The sequence below is a fragment of the Anopheles coluzzii genome, chromosome X, assembly GCF_943734685.1.
Source record: "Anopheles coluzzii chromosome X, AcolN3, whole genome shotgun sequence".
NCBI lineage: Eukaryota > Metazoa > Arthropoda > Insecta > Diptera > Culicidae > Anopheles > Anopheles coluzzii.
Window position 1 is genome coordinate 23159946 of NC_064669.1, and position 25467 is coordinate 23185412.

At 40.4% G+C, this 25467-nt stretch overlaps 1 protein-coding gene and 2 long non-coding RNA genes across 5 annotated transcripts; 2 read left to right on the forward strand and 1 right to left on the reverse strand.

Annotated features, from left to right (window-relative positions):
* The first annotated feature begins 4800 nt into the window (after positions 1-4800).
* LOC120952323 (uncharacterized) lies at positions 4801-8259 on the forward strand. The gene is made up of 2 exons (XR_007452136.1): positions 4801-7842; positions 7950-8259. It is a non-coding gene; the product is annotated as an uncharacterized LOC120952323 (long non-coding RNA).
* A 282-nt stretch (positions 8260-8541) lies between these two features.
* On the reverse strand, positions 8542-9896 carry LOC120960936 (uncharacterized). 2 transcript variants are annotated; one of them, XR_005752658.2, is made up of 3 exons: positions 8959-9896; positions 8761-8851; positions 8542-8694 (listed from the first exon to the last, which is right to left on the reverse strand). It is a non-coding gene; the product is annotated as an uncharacterized LOC120960936 (long non-coding RNA). The 2 variants fall into 2 exon arrangements; XR_007452126.1 differs by having other exon boundaries at positions 8542-8851.
* A 1695-nt stretch (positions 9897-11591) lies between these two features.
* LOC120960920 (uncharacterized) lies at positions 11592-19136 on the forward strand. 2 transcript variants are annotated; one of them, XR_007452019.1, is made up of 2 exons: positions 11592-17862; positions 17931-19042. XR_007452019.1 is itself a non-coding variant. In XM_049606437.1 (2 exons), exons 1-2 carry the CDS (start codon positions 17791-17793, stop codon positions 19119-19121), a joined length of 1263 nt encoding a protein of 420 aa, XP_049462394.1. In that variant the 5' UTR covers positions 11592-17790; the 3' UTR covers positions 19122-19136. The 2 variants fall into 2 exon arrangements, 1 of the variants encoding a protein (XP_049462394.1); XM_049606437.1 differs by having other exon boundaries at positions 17931-19136.
* Positions 19137-25467: the final 6331 nt, after the last annotated feature.

Below are 25467 nucleotides of genomic sequence, written 5' to 3' on the forward strand. Positions count from 1 at the left end.
TACACACCGCACACGGTTAATCCAGGAAACGTCAGCCTGACATACACCGCGCACGGATTAACCGAAGACGTCAACGTGACATAAGCCACGAGGCCGCGCAATACACTTCCGCCTCATCTTTTATAAAAACCCAGCGAACACTATACGCGATCTCTTTTCCCTTTATTCTCTTCTCAAAGACACATCCAATTTTTGTAAACCATTCGACACAGTATAAATAAATCTTGGCAATCTCAAAATCTAAAAATGGTCTACCGTTTATTCTGGTAGCCAAACTGGGTTATCTGGGCCGGGAGGTTGATGCAACCCGCCAATCAGTGAAAAAGTACTTGGAAAACTTGGGTAATCGGTTTCGCAATGGCAAACAATGACGTCAAAACTCAATGCGTTCATATTAGGTGAGTTTCGGCAAAATTTCGACATGACACCTTAGTCCGCAAACTGGTACAACATCCGTCACATATGTTCCATCGATTTTTTCTGAACCAACATGATGCAAAAGCTCTACTCTAACAATTTTGTCGTGAAAACTTGGGATGCCTATAGGCATGTCTTCGTCCATCGTGGCACAAATTCCGGATAACTGATGAAAGGCAACACATGTAAATAAACTATCTCTCCTAGTTTTATTCTACAACCAGCCGAAAAAAGGCAATTGTTTTCATGTAAACGTTACGGGAATATTGATCACGAGTTCGAATATAGCGAACGATCCGTCATTCCATAGTACTTAAATTAAAGTTGAAAGAGTACGATGGTATAAAATGTTATTCTAAAGATGTACAGTAATTTGTATACGAATAGTTTCTTCCCATCTTTGAAAACCAGTCAAAACATTTCGCGGGCCGGATTGAATGTTGCCGCGGGCCGGACTTTGCCGACCGCTGATATAAGGGAATAGTGTGTACGATTCTGCGTATTTTGTTTCTTTCAGTGGTGGAACAAGTGATGTGATGTGTCCGAGCGTTCTGCTTTCGTCAAGTGTATTTTCCAGAGTCCTCTTACAAACTAAAATTCGCTTATATTTATACTGTTCGCGCTGTGGTGTCGAACTCGATTGAGTGTTTCGTCGCGCAAATCAGGGATGTCAAACCCAAGATCACCACAGGACCCTAGTGATGGGTAATCCGGAGCGGAGTCATGGATCAACTCCGACTCCGGTGCGCAAAATATGACTCCGGCTCCGGATCATAACTTGATTCGACTCCGGATCAGTCCGGATCAGTCCGGATCACTCCGGATTACTCCGGATCACTCCGGATTACTCCGGATCACTCCAGATTACTCCGGATCAGTCCGGATCAGTCCGGATCAGTCCGGATCACTCCGGATCACTCCGGATTACTCCGGATCACTCCGGATTACTCCGGATCACTCCGGATTACTCCGGATCACTCTGGATTATTCCGGATCACTCCGGATTACTCCGGATCACTCCAGATCACTCCAGATCACTCCGGATCAGTCCGGATCACTCCGGATCAGTCCGGATCAGTTTTCGCACATATTAGATGTACGACTTGAAAGTCAATGAACTCATCAAGAATTGTCTAAACGATAATGGACAGTCATTCCGAATCCGGAGTGATCCGGAGTGATCCGGAGTGATCCGGAGTGATCCGGAGTAGTCCGGAGTGATCCGGAGTAATCCGGAGTGATCCGGAGTAATCCGGAGTGATCCGGAGTAATCCGGACTGATTCGGAGTAATCCGGACTGATCCGGAGTAATCCGGAGTGATCCGGAGTAATCCGGAGTGATCCGGACTCGGAGTCGATGAGTCCGAGGGTTTTCCCGTACGCACCCCCCCCCCCCCACCCCCCCACACTAAACAGTCCGGAGCAACTCCGAGTCCGACTCCGAGGGGTGCCGGAGTCGGATCAATCCGACTCCGGAAAAAAATTGTATTTACCCATCACTACAGGACCCCCCACCAGTGACGGAGTCATGATTAAAAATTGAAGTGGACGCGTTTTTTGGGTTTGCATGGGATTTGTTGTTCAAATTCTTCTGTTACAAATGCTGGTTTAAGCCTGTCTATGGATACTGATTCTTTTTTATCTTTAATTTTAATGACAAAGAATTTTCTGCATTTGCGAATGATGTCATAAGGACCTTCATATGGTGGTTGTAACCCTGTCTTTACTCTGTCCCCGCGGACATAAACCTGTTTGCAATCTTCCAAGCTTTTCGGGATATATGGCTTTGTATTGTCTTTCCATTTAGGAGCTACTGGTTGTACGTGTTGGAATGCCTTTTTCAAATTTTGTATAAAATCAGAAATATCTTCTGTGGGATTTGTATTGGAAGATGTGAAAAACTCGAATGGTAATCGTAGGTTTTGGCCGTACACCATTTCCGCAGGAGTTCCTTTAAGGTCGTTTTTATATGATGTGCGTATACTGAGAAGAATTAGTGGTAAATATTTAATCCAGCGTACGGGGTCCTCGCAGGCTTTTATTGCTCCTTTCAAATGACGATGGAAACGTTCCACCATCCCATTAGCTTGCGGGTGGTACGCGGTAGTTTTTATGTGATGGGTTCCCAAAAGTTGTGTAAGTTCTTTAAATAATCTAGATTCAAATTGCTTTCCTCGATCTGTTGTGATAGTAATAGGACAACCAAATCGTGAAATGTATTGTTCAACAAATACCTTTGCTATGGTTGTTGCCGCAATATCTGTTATGGGAAAACATTCAGGCCAACGGGTAAAGCGATACACAATAGTGAGTAAATATTGTTTTTCCTCTGAAGGAGGCAAAGGACCGACAATATCTATATGGATGTGATCGAATCGGCCTTTCGGTATTGGAATAGTGTCAAGAATAGAACGAGTGTGACGAACCACTTTTGATTTTTGACAATTGTTGCAAGCTTTGGTACAATTTGCAACATCTCCGTTCATAGAAGGCCAGAAAAATCTTTCAGAAACTAATTTTCTTGATGCTCGAATACCGGGATGTGATAGTTTGTGAATATTTTCAAATGTGGCTTTTCTTAACACTTTGACCGCCGGCCTGACGTCACAGTTTTTGAGTGAGCACGTAGCGCATGGCAAGAGCGCGATGAGAGCGACAGTTTCTCGTGCAATTGTTATCACTCTTTTGTTTCATTGCGATAAGCGGCGTAGTACATGTCGTTCTCGTTCTCTCTTTCCTACCTCATTTGTTCTCGAGAGAATAACTGAGCGTCAGATGCAAAGCTGAACGGTGAGCAAAACCGTCATGCGAATTTATATGACACGGCGCATAAAGTGTTAAAAGTTCAGGGACATATAATCTGTTTTTGCCAGTGGATGTTTCGTAGAATAATTCTGTGTCAGCTGTTTTGATTTTTCGTAGCTGAAATTTTGAACTGTTATCCTGATCAGAACTTTTAAGTAGTATTTCAAGTTGTTTATCACTTTTTTGGTGTTCTTGGAACGTGCTTTTGGTGATATCGGTTATTGAGTTTGCCTCACCGATCCTTGATAAAGTATCCGCGACCACATTACTGTCACCGGAAATGTATTGAATGTCGGCGGTAAATTGAAATATGAAGTCAAGATGCCTATTCTGTCGAGGAGATTTTTCTGCTTTGGATGTCAGAGCTGTTGTTAAAGGTTTGTGGTCAGTGAAAACTGTAAAAGACCAACCTTCGAGGAAATATCGAAAATGTTTTATGCCAAGAACTATTGCCAATAATTCCCTGTCAAAAGTGGAATACCTTGGCTCTGTGGGTGTCATTGTTTTTGAAAAGAAAGCTAATGGTTCCCACTGTCCATTGTTGTGTTGTTGTAGGACCGCACCCACTGCAAAATTAGATGCGTCTGTTGTGAGTGAATATACCGCGTTTGGTTTAGGGTGAGCTAGCATTGTAGCATTGCTAAGATCTTGCTTCACTTGCTGAAGCGCTTGCTCACATTCTGCAGACCAGATGAATTGTGGTTTAGTTTTTTTGTTGCTTAGTTCAGCTATTAAATTGTGTAATGGTTTGAGTTTATCAGAAACTTTTGGCAGAAAACGATGGTAATAGTTGATCATTCCTACTATTCGTTGCACTTGTTTTAAATTGTTAGGCGTTGGAAAAGATTGTATTACCTGTACTTTTTCTGCACAAGGCGTAATTCCTTCGGCTGAGATGGTGTGGCTCAAAAATTCTATTGACGGAACTCCCAAAGCGCATTTAGAAAGTTTGGCCTTGATGTCGTATTTGGCTAGGCGTTTGAATACCTCATGCAAATGTGAGGTGTGCTCTTCTTGTGATTTGCTAGCTATTAGAATGTCGTCAATATATACGAAAATAAAGTCGAGATCTTGAAAAATATTGTTCATGAACCGTTGGAAAGTTTGACTTGCGTTTCTCAGACCAAACGGCATTCTAAGAAATTCAAACAGTCCAAATGGGGTTGTTATGGCGGTTTTGTACACATCTTCCTCGGCAACAGGGATTACATGGTACGCACGAGTGATGTCTAATTTCGAAAAATATGTACAGCCATTTAAATTCATCGTAAAGTCTTGAATGTGTGGCACTGGGTATCTATCGGGCACAGTAATTGCATTCAAACGTCGATAGTCACCGCATGGCCTCCAATCTTGGTCCGATTTTGGAACCATGTGAAGAGGCGATGAAGCGGAAGAGGAAGACACACGGCAAATTTCTAATTCCAGCATGTGCTGGAATTCTGCCTGTGCTATTTTCTGCTTCTGAGGATCTAAACGCCGTGGTTTTGAAAACGGCAAAGTGCCTTTTGTTTTTATATGATGAACAACTGTATGATGAATAGGGTTATTGTAATTGGGAGGTTTTGTCAATGAAGGATATTGTTTTATAATGTTACCAAATATGTTAGATTCTATTACAAATTGCTTTGGAGTGGGAGTATCTACTAAAGCAATTTTAGCTTTTGTTGTTAAGCTGGTCATTGGATCGATCAAGCGACGAGATCGACAAGTAGTTCATGCTTATTTAAAAAATCTGCTCCAATGATTGGGCGATTGACCGATGCTATTGTAAAAGTGTGGTTAAATACTCTCCGAAGTCCAAGGCTTACTTGAAGTAGCTTTGTACCATATGTTGTGATGGCACTACCATTCCACTAGGGTAGTCCGTCAATACCGTCGAGTTTATTAGTTTTTTTATGTTGATGGATTCTGTGATGCCAATTTAATTTACGCCTGTGAATTTACACGGTGGGATGCAATTGTTTGCCGCTGCTCCGTATCGGAAATGATACCAACAATTTTCATATTTTCTCGCGTTCGACGGTGTCCGCGATCGGCTGCCGCCTTGTCCCCGGTTGCGACTGCGCTGTCGTCCTCGTGTATTATTTTGTGAAGCAAGTGTCAAATTTTTTACCATCTCCCTTAATTCCCCGATTTCTTTACGAAGCAGTTCATTCTCGCTTGGGCCATTGTGTTGTTGTTGTTTATGATCATTTCTGTTGACTGAAAAAATACTACCCAATTGTGTGACCTCCCAAAGTCTGTCTGCAATTCGGAGAAGTTCGTTTACGTCACGCGTGTCAATTGCGATTAACGATACTTCTATTGTTTTAGGAAGCCGTGCAAGCCAAAGTTTTCGTACGAGTTCTAAAGAAAGGTTTTCAGAATTGCCAGCAAGTTGGACCATGTATCTGTAAAAGTCGGATGGACTTCTGTCCCCTATTTCAACGTGGTAAAGCAATTGTGATAATCTTTGTTCCTCACTGATTGTGAGGCGTTCTATTAGCTGTTTTTTTTAGCGTTGTGTAGGGCAGATCTTCCGCGGGTTTTGTTATTAAATCCATGACCTTTAGAAGAATTTCCTTTGGAAGTGTGCTGACCAAATACGAATACCGAGTTCTTTCTTGTGTAATTCCGGCTATCTCAAATTCAGCCTCGGCTGCAGCAAACCAGGCAGCCGGGGAATCATCCCAAAAGCATGGAAGTTTTGCGGAAACCTTTTCTATGGAGCGAGGGGGATTTTTGGTGTTGTAGCTGGAATCTCGATGGGCTCTGAGCTCTTCATCGGCGTACGGGATAATGTTTGTTCTGGTTGAAACATTTTTCTTTGTAATCAGGCTATTGTTACTAAACGTATGTTCGATCTGAACCTATACTCCGAATTTCCAAACGAAATTGAACGCAAAACGAAACAAAGAAGAAAAAATAACGATAACACTGGAACGCGCTCACCGATTTTGCCTGTTGACGTCGATTCGCTGAATTCTGTTCTTCATCAAAGAACACTCGCAGAAGACAATGGATCAACGCTGGCGCGTGCCGATGAGTCGATGCTGCTGCGGAGAGGGGGTGCGAGGGGGCCGCACGGGAACACGGCTTCCGATGCGCTGCTGCGTGCGCCACGGGAAGAATACTGCGATGATTGTCTCCTTCTCTCTCACTCGTTCTGTCGTTGATGTTGTCACCCGTAAGGTTTGATTCGGTGGTTGCAATTTTTTGCAGTATGTTGTCCGTGAAAAATCTCGACACCCGATGGATACTTGGGTGGAAAAGGGACATTGATGGGAAACACTGTTGCTTTTCTACACTTTTGCTGTATTATGATCGGGGTGCAAAAGTGTCTTCACAGGTAAAATCAGTTAAATGATTTTTTTTAAAGAACCGCTCTCTGATGAACTCATGTCACTGCACTCACTATGTAACATTGAGTAGAGCTACACGTGAACGATTTGTGACAACGTTTGAATAGATGTAACGTCACACGCATACACACACAATAACAGTAAATCCGCTACGCACTCTACCACGCACAGCTTTGCGCATCGATTCTGAAAACTCACGAACGATTGCGGCGCGTTATATTCTGCACCGTTGCGTTTGTGCACTCACGGGTAGACGTTATGCGCACGGTGGCTGTTCGGATGACCGTTGTAGCGAGATCCTTTCTTCTAATGGTTTGCAGACAGTTAGTGTGGATCTTTGAATGGACACTGGCACAAGCAATAGACACTGCACAAAAGTAGCTTGCCGAACTCACGTGATAGTCAAACCATTCTAGTTTGCTATCTTTCGGCGTTTCGCACTAGTGCACTTGAATGTCACTGGAGTCAAACAAAAACGTAATGTATGTGCTCCGTTATACTCGACCGTTTTATCACTTGCGCACTGAAATTTCGCCGAACTCAGAACGTTTGTGTCGAGCTCCAGGCGATCACGTCGGGGTCACCAACCCGCTTGGCAAAGAGTAACTCATTTTGATGCCTCTCGCTACCCCTGGCCTTAGTTTTAAACGAATCATGCGACACACTCGCACTCCACTACCCCATCCCATGGAAAAACGCTCCCACCATCGAGGTGTTGACCAAAATTTCGCTATGTGCATGAGACACACACTCGCACTCCTCCAGCCCTCCACAGCTGAACGCTCCCACCGTTGCGAAGTTTGCGAGAATTTTTGCTCTGAGCGTGAGATCCTGAAGCACCAGAGATGACACTATGTGTAAAGACGATCATAATTCGGTATGGTCAAAATGCGTCGATTGTCGTTTCATTTATCTGGTAATGATGTATTCACTTCATCAAAATTTTAAACGTTCACAACTAGACTGATAACAATATTTGAATTTTTAATCAGAATAAAACCAATTCATTTGAAGCAAAATAAATTCCATTATACTTTATTTTGACCATATGATCAACACTTGTACATAGTGCCATTTACTTTGTGTTCTTCACTCTCGCGCTGTGTTTTGATCGTTCGAAACTCATTGCCAGAACGAATGCAAATTTCATATGGGAATGATCGGTGCCGGAAGAGGCAGCGAAAATTATGAAATGATAATAGAAAAGTGGTTAAGTTAATCGTGAAAGATGTCAACGCAGACGTAAATGTAGTATGTTTTGTTACATGATCTACGGGTAAGTGCATGCATAAGAAGAAGAATCTTCCAAATGATGTTTGTGTTCAAACAATCGTACTGCTTTCAATGTTTGTTTATTTTTCTATTATTTTCCATCACACCTAGCTATTTCATTACCAAAGCTCCTGATAACAGATCAAAGCAGATAGATCGGGCATACAGAGTCGCCGTTTAATTTAAAATATCTGCGTGATCGGTAAGTTTTAAATAGTACTAGTTTTGTTCACCATTCTAATGCTCGATTTATCTTTCATTCCTCAAGCAAACGCATCAAACAGCAAGTGTTTTTCCTTCCAACAGCACGCACCATCGGTGGTGCAGCAGCTAACGTTTTGTTCGCCTAGCGCGCACCATCAAGAATTGATATTTTGCCAAACAGTACTGTGAATAAAAAACTGCACACTTACTGTAGGAATTTCCTGGAATTTTTTGGTCGGCCTACGCTCGCGGGAATGGTAGGTCCGTTGAGAAGGAATGTACCCGCTTGGCAAAATGTCGCGCGACATGCATGCTTGAAATCGATGCTTGTTAACATTTTATTTCAAGCATCGTGAGTGTCCCAGCGTGAGCGCTGAGCGCACCTCCCCTCATTCTCAATGCCGCGTTTTTGGTTAATCCTCGCTCCCACCCTTTCTTTCCTTCTCTCAACGGACCTACCATTCCCGCGAGCGTAGGCCGACCAAAAAATTCCAGGAAATTCCTACAGTAAGTGTGCAGTTTTTTATTCACAGTACTGTTTGGCAAAATATCAATTCTTGATGGTGCGCGCTAGGCGAACAAAACGTTAGCTGCTGCACCACCGATGGTGCGTGCTGTTGGAAGGAAAAACACTTGCTGTTTGATGCGTTTGCTTGAGGAATGAAAGATAAATCGAGCATTAGAATGGTGAACAAAACTAGTACTATTTAAAACTTACCGATCACGCAGATATTTTAAATTAAACGGCGACTCTGTATGCCCGATCCATCTGCTTTGATCTGTTATCAGGAGCTTTGGTAATGAAATAGCTACGTGTGATGGAAAATAATAGAAAAATAAACAAACATTGAAAGCAGTACGATTGTTTGAACACAAACATCATTTGGAAGATTCTTCTTCTTATGCATGCACTTACCCGTAGATCATGTAACAAAACATACTACATTTACGTCTGCGTTGACATCTTTCACGATTAACTTAACCACTTTTCTATTATCATTTCATAATTTTCGCTGCCTCTTCCGGCACCGATCATTCCCATATGAAATTTGCATTCGTTCTGGCAATGAGTTTCGAACGATCAAAACACAGCGCGAGAGTGAAGAACACAAAGTAAATGGCACTATGTACAAGTGTTGATCATATTTATTTATTTATTTATTTATTTATTTATTTATTTATTTAAATCAAAGTTATCGGGCAGTATGCCTAAATAACTTAATGCTTACAGAGTACAAGTTTAAATTATGGCCCTAGAACTAACTTGAATATGCTGACGCAGCTGACTAACGGATTGATTGAAATCTGCTGATAACCCTAACCTATTATACACATCAATCATTTTGAGCAGTGGATCATTGGCACCAAAACCAGTCGATCTAAAAGGGCTTCTTAGTAGCACTCTACTTCTAAGACCTCTAGAGGGAGTAGAAAAGCAAATAAAATTTAAAATGTCAGGTGCATCAAAATCTCCAATTAATAATTTATGCATAAAAGTTATCTGAGCCGTAGTTCTCCTATGCTGTAAAGTCTCTAAGCCGAATAGTAAACACCGAACATTATACGAAGGACGTGGAATTTGGTTTGACCAGGGAAGACGATGAAACATAACTCGTGTGATTTTTTTCTGAATTTTTTCAATTTTATCTATGTATGTGATTTGATGGGGACACCAAACTACACTGGCAAATTCCAGGATGGGACGGACTAGAGAACAGTATAATGTTTTTAAACTGAAAGGATCTTTAAAGTCGGCCGAGACACGTAAGACAAATCCTAACAGTTTAAGAGCTTTAGTGACGATAGTTTGATAATGGCTAGATAAACTAAGCTTACTGTCTAAAATAACTCCTAAGTCCCAAACCTGAGAAAAACGTGGAACGCTGTCTTCATTGATTTTGTAGTTATAAATAATAGGATTTTTTTTCTTTGAGAATGTTATACAACTACATTTGCTAACATTAAGTAACATTTCATTATTAAAACACCATGCAGAAAAATAGTTTAACGAGTCTTGTAACATTTCACAGTCGTCAGAATATTTAACAGGTAGGAACATTTTTAGATCGTCAGCATATAATAACAATTTAACATGAGGAATAGCAAACACGACATCGTTAATAAATATAATAAATAGTAAAGGTCCTAATATACTCCCTTGAGGAACACCAGATAAATTATGGAATGTGGCAGATAAACTAGTTCCTATCTTAACGTTAATGCAACGATCAGTTAAATAACTTCTTAACCACTCAACAACATTTGTGTGAACACCATACTTTGATAATTTAGATAGCAATAGAAAGTGGTTGACCTTGTCAAAAGCAGCGCAGAAGTCAGTATAAATGACGTCAACCTGTAAGCCCTTGTCAATATAGGAGTGGCAAAAGTTAAGTAAGTATATTAGATTGGTCTCAATCGATCGTTTCGGCATAAAGCCATGTTGAACATTAGAAATTAATGGTGAAAAGGCTTGGAGCATATGACGAGACATTATCTTTTCAAACAGTTTACTGCACGCACATAACATAGAAATTCCTCTATAATTGCACACATTACTTTTGTCAGATTTTTTATAAACAGGAAACATCCACGATGATTTCCAAAGACGCGGGAAGCATTTCGATTGCAAGGATTTGTTGAATAGTTTGGTCAGTATGGGAATGAGAGCAGCCTTGCAATTAATGAGAATTGCGCTGGGAATATTGTCAGGCCCAGGTGCGTAGGAAAGCTTCAACAACGAAATAGCAGATTCCACCTCATCATCGTTGATTAGTGGTGTGCATAAATTAACCTCATCATTTATGAAGGATAAAGCCGATGTTGAGTTAGACGGAACCGAGGAATTGTTGGTGTACACAGAAGAGAAATATGAGGCAAATGCATTGCAAAACTCTTCATCTCCGGTAATGGTGTTTCCCTCAAACTGCATCGAGGAAGGAAGTCGTCCACAGGATTCCTTATCTTTAGCAAATTTCCAGAATGATGTGGGATGTCTTTTGATATTGATTTCAATTTTCCTGACGTAGTTGGCGTAGGCGGTTCGGTTCAGCTGCTTATATATTTTTGAGGCGCGGTTATATATGGTCAAAATAAAGTATAATGGAATTTATTTTGCTTCAAATGAATTGGTTTTATTCTGATTAAAAATTCAAATATTGTTATCAGTCTAGTTGTGAACGTTTAAAATTTTGATGAAGTGAATGCATCATTACCAGATAAATGAAACGACAATCGACGCATTTTGACCATACCGAATTATGATCGTCTTTACACATAGTGTCATCTCTGGTGCTTCAGGATCTCACGCTCAGAGCAAAAATTCTCGCAAACTTCGCAACGGTGGGAGCGTTCAGCTGTGGAGGGCTGGAGGAGTGCGAGTGTGTGTCTCATGCACATAGCGAAATTTTGGTCAACACCTCGATGGTGGGAGCGTTTTTCCATGGGATGGGGTAGTGGAGTGCGAGTGTGTCGCATGATTCCTTTAAAACTAAGGCCAGGGGTAGCGAGAGGCATCAAAATGAGTTACTCTTTGCCAAGCGGGTACGATTCTGCGTATTTTGTTTCTTTCAGTGGTGGAACAAGTGATGTGATGTGTCCGAGCGTTCTGCATTCGTCAATTGTATTTTCGAGAGCCCTCTTACAAACTAAAATTCGCTTATATTTATACTGTTCGCGCTGTGGTGTCGAACTCGATTGAGTGTTTCGTCGCGCAAATCAGGGATGTCAAACCCAAGATCACCACAAAACCACACGATCACGTAAATAAAATGGAGGGTTCAAATTGTAAAACAGAAAAAAAGTTTTACAACGAACCATCTTCTTTATAATAGACTTTTTTTTCACATTGTTTTACTATTAGTTATTTACATCGGTTTTTTTTTAACAAAAATATATTAAATTTTAATAGCTTAAAGTAATACATATAATAACTGTGTAATATATACGCGCGTACCTGTGCGCACCGGGCACTTGTGTGCATGTACATACTCATGTGCATATGCAAGCAATAATACGCTTATCAAAAAAAAAAAGAAAAAAAAAAAAAAAAAAAAAAAAAAAAAAAAAAAAAAAAAAAAAAAAAAAAAAAAAAAAAAAAAACAGTACCTAGACTAGCAAATCCTGAGTGATTAAAAATTAAAAAATTAAAAATTCAAGAATACAGCCAGCTCCCTGAGAGGACGGTGCTTCCCTGAGAGGAATTTCTTGAAAAATTTACCATGTATCCCTGAGAGGACACTGTTTCCCTGAGAGGAATTTCCAGAAAAAATAACCATGTATCCCTGAGAGCCCAAGTGCTACAAATCCACTAAACGACCACTAAACGGCTTCTAAACGACTCAAGTTCTCTACCTAAACGGAATATAGAAAGACTTCGTTTAGCAGACGGCAAACGACTCATGCATTCTAAAAATAGCAAAAAAGCTGGTGGCGCTATCTGTTGGTGGGATACCCCAACCAGTTGAGCTTCATCGCTTGGAGGAGAGCTTTATCATTTCCTCTGTACTGTTGTATGGTTTCGCATTGAAGTTATGCATCGCTAGAACTAGAACGGCGATACGATTGTTTAAATACTAAATTCCAATGGAAACCATCAGCACTGAAGCAAGTGAGATTTGAGTAATGGTCGTTGGTGTTGATACCCACGTATCTGACCACACGACCATTCAAATAGATTTTTGCTCAGAAAGTTAGAAGGCTATATAGGTCATGATAAGATGAAACTTGTCGAAACACATTGCAAGAAAAGGATAGCAATATAATGATGAGTTGTAATACGCCATCTATTGATCAATCCAATGAAGCTGTGGAGCTTTCATTTTTTTTCTATGGATATTCAATTTTCCAGTCGTTTAAGCTTAATCTGTGGCGCTTGGGAGGACACTGTTTCCCTGAGAAGAATTTTACGAAAAATATATATAAAAAAAAAAACAAACAAAATGCATGACATAGACACATCTTGTTTCCGAGACACGTGAACCCGAGATAAATAGTATAATTTTAAATCAATTTACAAACAACTAATAGTTCTATCTCTTTTCTCGGATATGTACCCAAAAATAATTTAAGTTTAAAAAATAATAATAAAAAAAATAATACTTTATGCATCACAAATTACCCCCATTTAAATATTATGCTTAAATATTCAACCGTACGTCTCGGGAACGCGTAAACTCGCACCTTATGAACAGGCTGTGTACTTCTAGTATTAACTTCTGACGCAAACGATACGGTCTCAGCACCTCTATCAGCGTTCCATAATAGTTAACAGAACTATATTTTGGTTTGTCTTCATAGTTAATTTATTTATAGTGGTATTGTTTTCGCGTTTTGTTAATATTTTATCATAGCATGACACAGGCCAACATTGATGCATTAACGGAGGCTTTATTAGCAGAAAAAAACAAGAATGCCCTCTTGGAGAAAGAACTTAAGGAAACTCGTAAAAAGATCCGGCATAACACCTGGATAGAAGAACCTTCGGAAAATCAACCGTTTGACCCCGAACCATACGGGTCCTCGACAATGATCCAAACACCAGTACAGTCTACTAACGAACTTTCGATGCTTACGTCGATGTCATTCGCCTCGTTACAAGTTTCCACTTGTACTCCCAAGGAAGGAGAGGAAGTGGATAAAAAATCCTTCGAACGATGGAAGGAACAGCTCGAAGCAGCAATGAAATTGTCAGGCATTTTTAACGAAAACATGAAAATGAATGCTTTCAAAATGAAAGCAGGTTATTCCTTATTAGATACTCTGGAAGCTACATCACCGAATGATTCATCGAGCGATGTACAGTTATTCCCGTACACTAATGCAATGGAAAGGTTGCATAAATACTATAGCTCACACGATTACGTTTTCCTACAGCGACAAAAATTACGCTCTATGAATCAGAATGACGGCGAGTCCGATTTAACATACGTAAAGAAAATAATTGACCTAGCAAAGCTCTGCAATTACAAAGACAACCAATTGATAGAAACAGTAGTCGACGTGATCCAAGCACATGCTACTAATCCAAGAGTCCGTAAGACAGGAGTAAAAAAAGTAAGGAAACGTGGATCAATAACAGATCTTTTGGACAAAGTGCGAGAATGCGAAATGGAACAAATGAACGATATAAATTTCGCAAGGACCCACCAGCAAAACTCACAAGTCCAACCATCAGCACTAGTGGCCGCCGTGTCCAACAGCTCTTACCATAACAATGGGCCTCGTATGGGAGGATTCCATCGCGGTAACTCACTGTACCATCAGAAATATTGGGGCATGCAAAGCGGAAGAGGAGCATCTAGACTAACACCATCGCGGTTTTCATCAAATAGACCTTCCGGAGGTCGTCGCGAACAATGTGGAAGATGCACTAGCAACTATCATTCTTCTGAGAACTGCCACGCCATCAGCAAAAGATGTCGCAACTGCCACACCGTAGGGCACATCGAACGTGCATGCCGTCAGGGGCTTCAGGATAAAACCAAACGTCGCGCAGAGGAAGAAGAAGCAGGATCACCAGCAATTAAGACCCGGAAGATCGTGGCAATTATGGACAGCAATAACACGCCCGAAACAACCAGTGATAAAGAGATCGATATGATGAAAGTGGCGAGTAAAGACAGCTATTTACAGTTAACAAAGTCCCCTGAACAGACAATCGCTATAAATAATGACCAGTTGTGCTCAGTCGAGAAGGGAATCGACAACGAAGGCTTTATTGTCGGATATGTCGCAGGCGTTCCTGTGAATTTCATGATTGACTCCGGAGCGGACGTGAACACAGTAGCTGAAGATATTTATGAAGAGTTAAGAGGAAGTGACCCTAGAACGAACCCGATATACAATATAAAAGATGGAACCGATCGGACATTGAAAGCTTACGGGGTACAGAAGGAAATTCCTGTGGTTGCTTCCTTCATAGCCGAGCTCTACATATCTGAAGAACGCCCAAGATCTTTAGAAAAATTCTACGTTATTGCAAAAGCAAAGCCTTTGCTTAGTAGAAGTACAGCAATTAGATATAGCGTGCTGCAATTGGGCTTGAACGTGTCAGTAAAATGTTGCGCATCAAAAATCTATAATCGGTTGTTACCGGGAGAAATACTGGCGATATCAATGCCGGGAGAGTTCCCAAAATTCAACGTTGCTCCTGTAGTTCTCTCATACGATCGAAGTTTACCACCATCTCGAAACGTTTTTACCAATATACCAATCGCTTTCAGAAACGAAACAGAAAAGCGTTTAGAGAATCTCTTATCCTCCGGGATTATAGAACGCATAAATGAACAAATGAACAAGTCTTTTTGCTCGTCACTCCTGGTAGTATCGAAGGGTAAAAACGACATCCGACTAGTCGTTGATCTTCGAGGACCAAATAAATGTATCGTAAGATCGCCGTTCAGAATGCCAACGTTGGAAGCGATACTATCAAAACTAAACGGGGCATCATGGTTTTCGACTATAGATTTGACTAGTGCGTTTTTCCTCGTTGAGCTCCACGAATCCTGTCGTCATCTAACGAATTTCTTCGCTGGTAACGGTACTTACCGTTTCAAAAGATTGCCATTCGGATTATGCAACTCACCAGATATCTTCCAGGAACTTTTACAAACCGTTGTCCTGGCTGACTGCCCAGGAGTCCTTAATTACTTAGACGACATTCTAGTGTTTGGCTCTACTAAGAAAGAACACGATCGACACTTGGATTCAGCCCTTTTAAGATTGCGCGAACATAATGTCCGTTTAAGCGACAACAAATGTATATTCGGTGCAAGGTCCGTTAAATTTCTGGGATTCAACTTATCTGGTGACGGATGGAGAGTTGAGGACGACAAGAGAAAAGCCATCGAGAACTTTCGTAGACCGGAATGCTTATCCGAAGTCAAAAGTTTCTTAGGGCTAATGAATTTTGCAGAACGTTTCATCCCTAAAAGAGCCGAAAAAACAGAGAGACTAAGAACTCTTGCCAGATCAGAGACTTTTTACTGGACGAGGGAAGAAGAAAATGAATTTCAATTTCTGACTAGCGAAGCTCTTAACGCAATTGATAGACTCGGATATTTTGATGAAAAGGATACCACAGAACTTTATGTTGACGCGTCCCCAACAGGACTCGGTGCAGTACTTGTACAATTTAACGACGCAAAAACACCACGTATAATAGCTTGCGCTTCCAAATCACTCACATCATCAGAAAAAAGATACCCTCATACGCAGAAAGAAGCTTTGGCAATAGTATGGAGTGTAGAAAGGTTTACCTATTACTTGATAAACAAATTCTTCACAATTAGAACAGACTCTGAGGCTAATGAGTTTATATTCGGCAGCTGCCAACGTACGGGTAAAAGAGCGATTACAAGGGCAGAAGCATGGGCTCTTCGTCTTCTTCCATATCAATTTAATGTAGCTAGAATACCCGGAGATTTGAACGTTGCCGACGCACTTTCACGATTGATCGGTAAGTCTCAAACAGACGACGCGTTCGATGAAGATAACGAAAAACATTTGCTATATGCACTGGACGCTGGCGATATGAATATCTCATGGACAGATATACAAACATCATCCGAATCAGACGAAGAACTGCTAGCTGTTAGAACGGCAATTCAAAACGGGAAGTGGATAAAATCCCTCCGGCGATATGAGGCAGAAAGCAAAAACCTCGAAACATTATGACCTATCGTTTTCAAGGGCGACCTTATAGTACTACCTACAAATCTTCGTGCTAGAGCACTAGAAGCGGCCCATCGAGGTCACGTCGGTTGTGGGGCTACAAAGAAGATACTGCGAGAATTCTTTTGGTGGCCGAATATGTCGAGGGAAGCAGCGGATTACGTGAGTAATTGCGAGACCTGTATCGTAGTCTCGAAAAGGAACCCACCTATACCCATATCATGTAGAGAATTACCTAACGGACCGTGGGAGATTTTACAGATCGATTTCCTATCCCTACAGGGTTTTGGATCGGGGGAGTTTCTGCTGATCGTAGATACGTATTCTCGTTATTTGCACGGGTCAGAAATGAGACTGACAAATGCTAAGTGTACCAACGCAGCCCTATCTAAAGTCTTTTTAATATGGGGGTTGCCTTTAATTGTCCAAAGCGATAATGGGCCTCCTTTTCAGAGTTCGAATTTTTTTCAATATTGGGAAGCTAAAGGGGTTAGGGTTAGACCCAAATAGCCAGAATTGCTTAAGCAGCTCATTTTGGCACGCTAAAGATCGCTGCTCTAATTCGCCTTTTGCAGTAGATAAACAGCATCAAAGTTCCAGACAGGACTTTCAAAAAGCTGTTAAGCAGCTTCGTGTCATGGATTTGCAAGAAAATTTGCCTTAGCGTTTTGTTGTCAAGTAAGACTACATAACCTCAAACAAAAGGCGCGCATCACACTTGTCAGGCATGGATTGTGTGAATGTGTTGGTGTGTTGGGTTGATGTGAGCTTTCTTCTGATATTCATTGTATGTATGTGCTGTCTATGCTTAATGTGTTAAGTTAGTTTGATGTGTGTGTTATAGTTATAGTTAGAATTTAGTGTTATTTGTCTTTATTAGTGAGTTTTGAACAGTCGACCTCCGTGTCTATGTCATTTCCCTTTCCTATGTTAGCTATTTGCCCTGATGTCTCGATGTAACATCAAATAGCTATAAAAATAAATTCACCCATCCGAAATCATCACAACATTGCAACCACATAGACAAACTGCAGATATTCGCTGAGTCTCAGAAATTCCTGGAAAAAAACCAACAATGTATTTCCAAACGACAACCCGTACCATTCAGGCAGAACACACAGGGCAGAAAGGCAGCAGAAAATCTACGGTGAGGTTGAACGAAAGATTTTTTTTGTATTTTGTTGCATATCTAATTCCAATTGATGACTTTTCCAGGCATACGTATCTATTTCCATCATCATAAATATAGTCTGGAAAATGCCTTTTAACATCGTTGAAACTGTAGATGGTAGAGGCCACAAGGAGCTGTTGGCCGTCCCTGAAACATGGATTCAAGGAACAAGCAAAGGGATAAATTACCTTATGTGGCCAAACGTCCGGCGAGCCGATAGTTTAAACGCGCTTTTACTAGATGATTCAAGCATGCCTTCTAATTCATGGGAGAGAATAATGTGCAAGATAAAACGTACAGGACTGGAAACAATCGCACAAGCTAATCGCATTATACAGGATATGTGTTTGGTTTCATCAACGGATTGTAGTGTTGTGCACGAAGAAAAGTTATGCAAACCTAGAAAGACGAAGCAACATGCTTTCAAACCAGACAACAGATTTCAACAAATGTTAGTTGAGGAACAGCCAAAAGAAGAGAGTAACGAGGCCATAGAATGCTTGAATGAAGACAATTCAATAGAATTTGAGGAAGAGGAATATTTGGAAAAGGATGAAACTAGCAGTGAAGTTGACCAACTTAAACTACACGATTCGGAACCTGCAAATCTCAGTACGAATGATCGCTTGGATAGATTAGAAAATACTTTGTTTATTGTATTATCAAAATTAAATATTCTTGCAGACAAAACAGTGATTACCACACCTGAACTTTCTCCTAGTATTGACGAACGATTGGAAAAATTAGAAAGAGCAATGTCTACAGTTTTGGCGAAATTGGATATTCTTCTAGATAAAACAGTTATTCCGGTATCCATGCGTCGCAAGAGAAATGACATAGGATTTCAAGTGGCCAGTAGCATAGAAGAGCTGTCAATTTTAGAATCAAACTTGGCCCAACCAGATTATTTCAATGAAGTTTCGTCATGGTTAGAACATAACATATGGGAAATCACCCCCGAAAATAGGATGATAGAAATTTTGGATCTAATTTTTTCAAAAAAAATTTTGACCCTCTGTAGTTGGACCGGCATAGGTAAGGGAAAAGAAAAAGTTCCTATGATGACACATAAAAATATTCTTGAATTATTTAGACTTCATGGCAGCACAGAAGAGGCTGTGGTCACCGATAAAGTTTTGGCTCGTTTTTTTATGAAAAAGCTCAAAAATGCAACAAAACGAGCTTATTCGAAGGGATTGCGAAAAAGTACACAGCACAAGTTCGAATCTGTTTGAATTCATTGTTTTGTTGTATAACAATAAACTATGTGAATTTATTATTTCAATGTATGAATTAAAGGAATAAAAACATAAAGATCGGGTGTCCTGGTTTGTACTGCAACTAACTTGCATTTGATATCGTGAAAATTGAACGTAGTTTCCGCCCCTGACAAAGTTGATAATTTCCCAGCATAAATATTTAAAGCAGATGATTTGATAGGGTATTCAAAATAATCCCATTGCTTCAGGACTTCTCTGCCATGAAAGCTATGTAAAGAGGAAGAATTAGAATCTAAATTAATGAACCGGTCAATTTTTTTCTGTTTCGTCAATACCCAACCATCGCGATCGTTGTCTTGCATTTTAAAATCTATGCTATTAGTGTTTTGTGTTTCTCCTTTGTACTGATAAAAATTTTCCAGCTCCGATAATCTGTTTATAATTTGTTGAAGCTCTTGTCGTCGACCACGTAGTAGGTTTTTCAGAACTTGTAACAAATTTTCAAACGGGTAAGTTGACAAAGTAATTAACGGTCCGAAAAAAAACACTTCATCGTACACATGTAAAAGATTGTGCACATTACTTGTGAGAAATTTGTCTCCATAAACATTACTGTACTGGACAACGAATTCTTTTAACATTTCGTTTGCAACATGCCAATTATTTTTATACACGTTTGTTGATAGCATTGTAATAGAGCAAAACAGTAGCAAGAAGTGGTTATATACATAATCCGGTAAAACATCTTTAAGCACTACTATTCCGGCATAATGCAAGAATGAACTAAATTCTGTTGCTTTCCAATATTTTAGTACGTTCAGAACTCTAAATGGTCTGTGTATTTCTGATGGAAGTTTGATGCGTTGCAACAATTCCGAAATTTCACTGATGGCAGAAGCTGATAATTTTGCATGCAATCCTAGTGTACCATCTCTCCAACCTAGAAGCAATCTTCGCTGCACTCCCAAATCTATCAGGTGTAACCTATCTGATACAATTATGTCTCGAATCATATTCAAAAATGGAATTTCAAGCAATGGGCTACATTTCTTCTGATGTTGTCTATATGCTTTAGCTCGGAAATTCTTATTTGTGCGCATTTTATTATTCACCCCTTTAAAAATAACAGTATGTGAATCATGGTTGTATTCTCCGTGGCATGTGCATTTCAAGCAACTATTATATCCATTGAAATTTGTCACTCCTGTAATGATAAATATTGATTGATGATATTTAAACCTAAAATTCATGTTAGCTTTGTTATTTTGTTACCTTTTAGAAAACATCTAGCTGGAGAATCAGCTATAACTGCTCGAAGTTTGATTGCAATGGTTATGATCAATGATGGTTGTTCCTTTCACCAATATTATCTTTAATTCTTCAACCAATTTCTTCAAATATTCATCCGCATTTCCCGGCTTGGTATTGCCGCAAAAAATCCCAGCAATCATTGGACGAACATTGGGCATATCATGTATATTGAAGAGAATCGGCCAAAACTGGAGACTGCTACTTTTGTAAAGAGGTAAACCATCCACAAATAAATTGAGCGACAGTATTTCGAATGGTGGTCCCTGTTTACTAAATTTTAGAGTTAGATATTGATTATAACCAAAAAAGATATATTATCTTACCAAAAGAAGGATGAAAGACATTTTTGGATTCCATTATACCAAAATTGACCTCCATCAATCTTTGTTATTTCCGCCGGAGTCCTCTTTGTACGAAGCAGCGTTCTAGCATTTTCTGGAAGGTTTACTGAGTCGATATTTGATTTTAATAACTTTAACATCATGTTTATGGATTGATGTGTTTGGTTGGTGTATAAACCCCCAGGACAATCGCATGGCAATCGGATTGAACGCGCAACATTTTCCATACTATCCGTAGTGTTGCGTTTTCTTCGCGCCAACTTTGCCTGTATTTTCAATGAGCCAAGCGATTTTACCCCCTCCTACACGCATTGTATCCTACAGCACGCTTGACGCGGCAACGTTCACCACATACACACACACATCTCCACACTCAGGGTACGACATCTTCCCTGTTGCTGTTCTGGACTCAGACAAAATTTGTGTTTCTACACTTATTGTTCAAAAAAGTAGTAGCTCTTAGGATCTGAATTTACAAACAAATATCAAAATGTTATGTTCTGCTAATGATATTGCACTAAATTTAATTGCACTACATTAAGTTTTTACATATCTTTCGTAAAAGTTCGTCAGAGTATGAAAATGTCGATTCAATTTGTCATGAATAACTTGAATTTTAAGATTTTCGCGCATAAAATTATGACGCGCGCTGTCTGTGCGGCGGCGTAAGTCGCTACTCGTATAGCCGTCTCGCTTTTTCTTGTGTGTGCTTTACCGTTGCTCACCGCTTCAAGAACATTGCTGCTCACACACACGTCAGTCTGTGGCAAACAATTGGAGGGGGAGGATGTGTCGGTTTGCTCCAGAAATCGTGTGTGATTTTGGTGTTCTGGATTTGGTTCCATCGCTGTTTGTTTTGGTGAATTTGAAAAGGTAAGAATCATCAACCGATGTAAAAGTGTGAGAGTAAGATGATGCTGATGGTGACTGATGCTTTTCTTTGTTTCTTTTCCTGCTTTCATCCACTGATGGCGTCGAGCATCGCCGAGGATGTGATCGAATGCGGAATATTCTAAACGAGGAGCTTCATTCCGGATTTTGTTTGCAATAAGGTAAGTTATGATAACACACAAAGCATACCAAAAAAGAGTGAGTAATCTTATTCTTAACTTTCATTTCTTCAACAGCGCTGAACTAATCTTTCAGCTTACAGGACGGCAAAGGTACACGCACAAACGTGCACACATCAGCCTTCTCGGAGAACGAGAACACGGGAGGGGGAGAACGGCAACGTATAGAACCTTTACGCTCCCTCGTGCGTTCGTGCGTGCGTGCGCGCGCGCGTCTATGTGTGTGTATGTGTGTGCATGCCTGCGTGCGTGGCTGTGTGTGTTTTTGCCGCTTCGCTTAACGAGATCCTACGGGATCACCTTGTGAAAAACACCAAGAGAGGGGGAGGGGTAGGTGTGTGTGTATGTGTGTGTGTGCTTGCATGCGTGCGTGGCTGTGTATGTGTGTGTATGTGTGCTTGCATGCGTGCATGGCTGTGTATGTGTGTGTATGTGTGCTTGCATACGTGCATGGCTGTGTATGTGTGTGTATGTGTGCTTGCATACGTGCATGGCTGTGTATGTGTGTGTATGTGTGCTTGCATGCGTGCGTGGCTGTGTATGTGTGTGTATGTGTGCTTTTGCTGTTTGGCGATCTCCTACGGAATCACCTTGGGAAAACACGTGGGGGGGGGGAGGAGTGAGGTGTGTGTGTGCTTGCCTGCGTGCTTTGTGTGTGTGTTTTTGCGTTCACGTTCTACGGGATCACTTTGCGAAAAACACCAAGGGGAGGAGGAGGTGTTAGTGTGTGTGTGTGTGTGTGTGTGTGTGTGTGTGTGTGTGTGTGTGTGTGTGTGTGTGTATGTTTTTTTTTCTTTGCCGATTCGCACTCTCTCGCGGATCTAGTTGTGTGCGTTAGTTTTTTTTTTAGTTTCTTCGAAAAATACCTGGGGGAGGATGTGTGTATGAAAGAATGTACTTCAGAAAAGAAAGTGAAAATAAAAAAAACGAATATGAAATATGTTAAACGAAGTTTTAAGTGTGTCTGAACTCATTGCAATCCGAAAGAAAGCGAGGGGGGCTCTTAAAATGTAGTACACATGTATGCAACATGTATCGTGTCGCCGCGACGGTGTATCTCGCTCAATCCGTTAAGCCTTAAAAGTGCTTCTATCGGATCGTCTAATCGGGCGCCATTTAATCAATCCGTTAGCGAAAAGTCGCATGGATTTTGGTACCGGGGAAGCCCAAAATTGCATTCCTTCTTCAAAGTCCATAGTGTCAAACTCATTAGAATCCGTTGTTACAGCCCCGTATTCATCTTCAGAATCTGAACTATCAGAAGATTGAACATCTGCAGCAGTAATTATCCCTAACAAAAAAGAAAAAAATATGCTTTTAGAATATGTATCTATATTCTGTTCTAACGCGACAAACCTGTAGTACCAAATATTTCACTCCCAACGGAGTTGTTCACATTAAATAATGACCGCTTTATACTGTCGCGTTTTCGATATATTTTTCCAGATCTTTTTAAAACTCGCGAAAACATGTTTGTTTGTGTATTCCGTTAATAATTTTTCACTCAGGTGATTTACGACGCCGTCATTTGACAGATGATAATATTTTTGGTCAGTTTGCCAGCAAAGTTCCATAGAGTACCGTCTTTCAGTCTTAAATAGCTATGAAGTTCCACCAAGTTCGGTACGCGTTATTAAAAAGCCTTAAAGTTCGATCGTCAACCCTGCAGATAATACTAATCAGCCGCAAAGTTCCAAAGGGTACCGTGTGCTTGTTAAAAAGCTTTATGGTTCCACCAAGTACCGTTTCATCTCTTAATCAGCCACAAAGTACGACATCGGACCGATTTTTCGCTAAACAGCCCCAAATCAGCTATGGAGTTCAAGCTGGCTATTTGGGGAAAATCAATACCCCTAAGCGCACAGTCGAACGGAGCGGTAGAACGACAGAACCAAGGTGTCATTAAGGCGGTAGCAGCAGCAAAAGCAGAAGGAAGGAACTGGAGAATAGCATTGGACGAGTACGTCCATACTCATAACACACGAAAACATCACTCGCGTTTGGGAATAACACCCTTTGAACTGCTAGTGGGATGGCGGTATCGAGGCACCTTTCCTTGCTTGTGGAGGTCCAAGTACGAACCGGATAGAGACGAGGTACGGGAAAATGACAACTTATCAAAACTAATAAGTAAACAGCACGCAGACAAACATCGAGGAGCAAAAGAAAATGACATCGTAACCGGCGACATAGTTTTAACAGTTACTTCTCAAAGAACAAAAACCGATCCTACCTTTTCCAACGAAAGGTACACGGTATTAACGAGAGAATGCGCCAAGGTTGTTATCGTAGACGGGTCCGGGAATAAGCTAACTAGAAATGTCCGAGATGTCAAGCGCGTTCCAAATATTAGTGATAACTCTTCAGTCAAGGATCAGGGATTAACAGAGGAAGATTGTTTTACAACGCTACCAATGTCTGTTTCATAACAAGTTACCGATAATAGAAACAATGTAGAAGCTAGACCTAAGAGAGACATTCGCATACCGAAAAGATTCAAAAATACACTAATGTACCATTTGTTGATTAAGAGTAGAGGTGACGTAGGATGTAGGGATTGAGATAGGACAGCGAAATAACAATAAAAAAAAATAAAAAAAGGAAGCAGGCGATAAACTAATATATCAGTTGAATGAGAAGGATTAATACTGATAGGAACAGTAAATAATAATATTCAAAACAAAAATTGAATTACCCTTGCAAGAAAATATTTAATCAAGCAATTTGCTTGAAAGGGCGAAAGAGCGTCAAGCGCAAGACAGCCCGGGCGAAACTGGAAAGTAAAGGAAGTTGGGGAAGACGGACGTCAGTCTTGTGGTTGATCAATTGAAGTAAGGTTGTTGGGAGGTTGAAAGCGAGGAAATAAAGAAAAAAGTTTGATAAAAGTGAAAAAAATAGATAAAAGTGAAGAAAAATGTCCATCGATCACGACAGCTTGGTGTTATGATTTTGCAAAGTGTTCAAGTGTTCAAGTGCGAATTGAAATAAAGCTGCGCGAATGATTTGTAATGCATGTTACAGGGTTTGCCACGATTTATTGATCAGTTCCCATGATTTTTTGGTGCGTTCCCACGATTTTTTTTATCGTTTCTCATAGATTTTTGATTCGTTCTCACAATTTATTGGTATTTTCCGATTGGATATCAATACAATTGGACCAACAAATTCTGGGAAACGACCCAAAAATCATGGAAACGCACCAAAAAAAATATGGGAACCCACCAAAAATTGATGGGAACCAACCAATAAATCGTGGGAAACCCTGTATGTACATCGCGCTGCTTCATTTCGTACCTTTTTTACAGTAATCAACGTGTACAAAAGGATCTACGCAGATATTCGGCCACTTCAACGTTTGCATCGATGGAGCGATCGATTTTATTTCATTTTAATATTATGTATGTAAATGCGTGAAATCGTGTAAAGTTATGTAAATGTTTCAATAATGTGATGAAAAAAAGGCAACACGAATGAAACTAACACAAGCACACGAAAGGATGCGCGATCCATGCATCCATTCACGGCGAATAACATAAACAACCCACGCCCGCACACGGCGAACATTAGATAGGCTAAAGCAATAAAACAGACCAAACGAGCCAAAAAAAGATCGCGGTAAAAAATTCCATGCGAAACGAA

Coding starts and splice junctions, on each gene's coding strand:
- LOC120960920 (XM_049606437.1), top strand. CDS start 17,791: ATGTATTTCCAAACGACAACCCGTACCATTCAGGCAGAACACACAGGG. Junction 17,863..17,930: donor AAGGCAGCAGAAAATCTACG/GTGAGGTTGAAC, acceptor TGACTTTTCCAG/GCATACGTATCTATTTCCAT.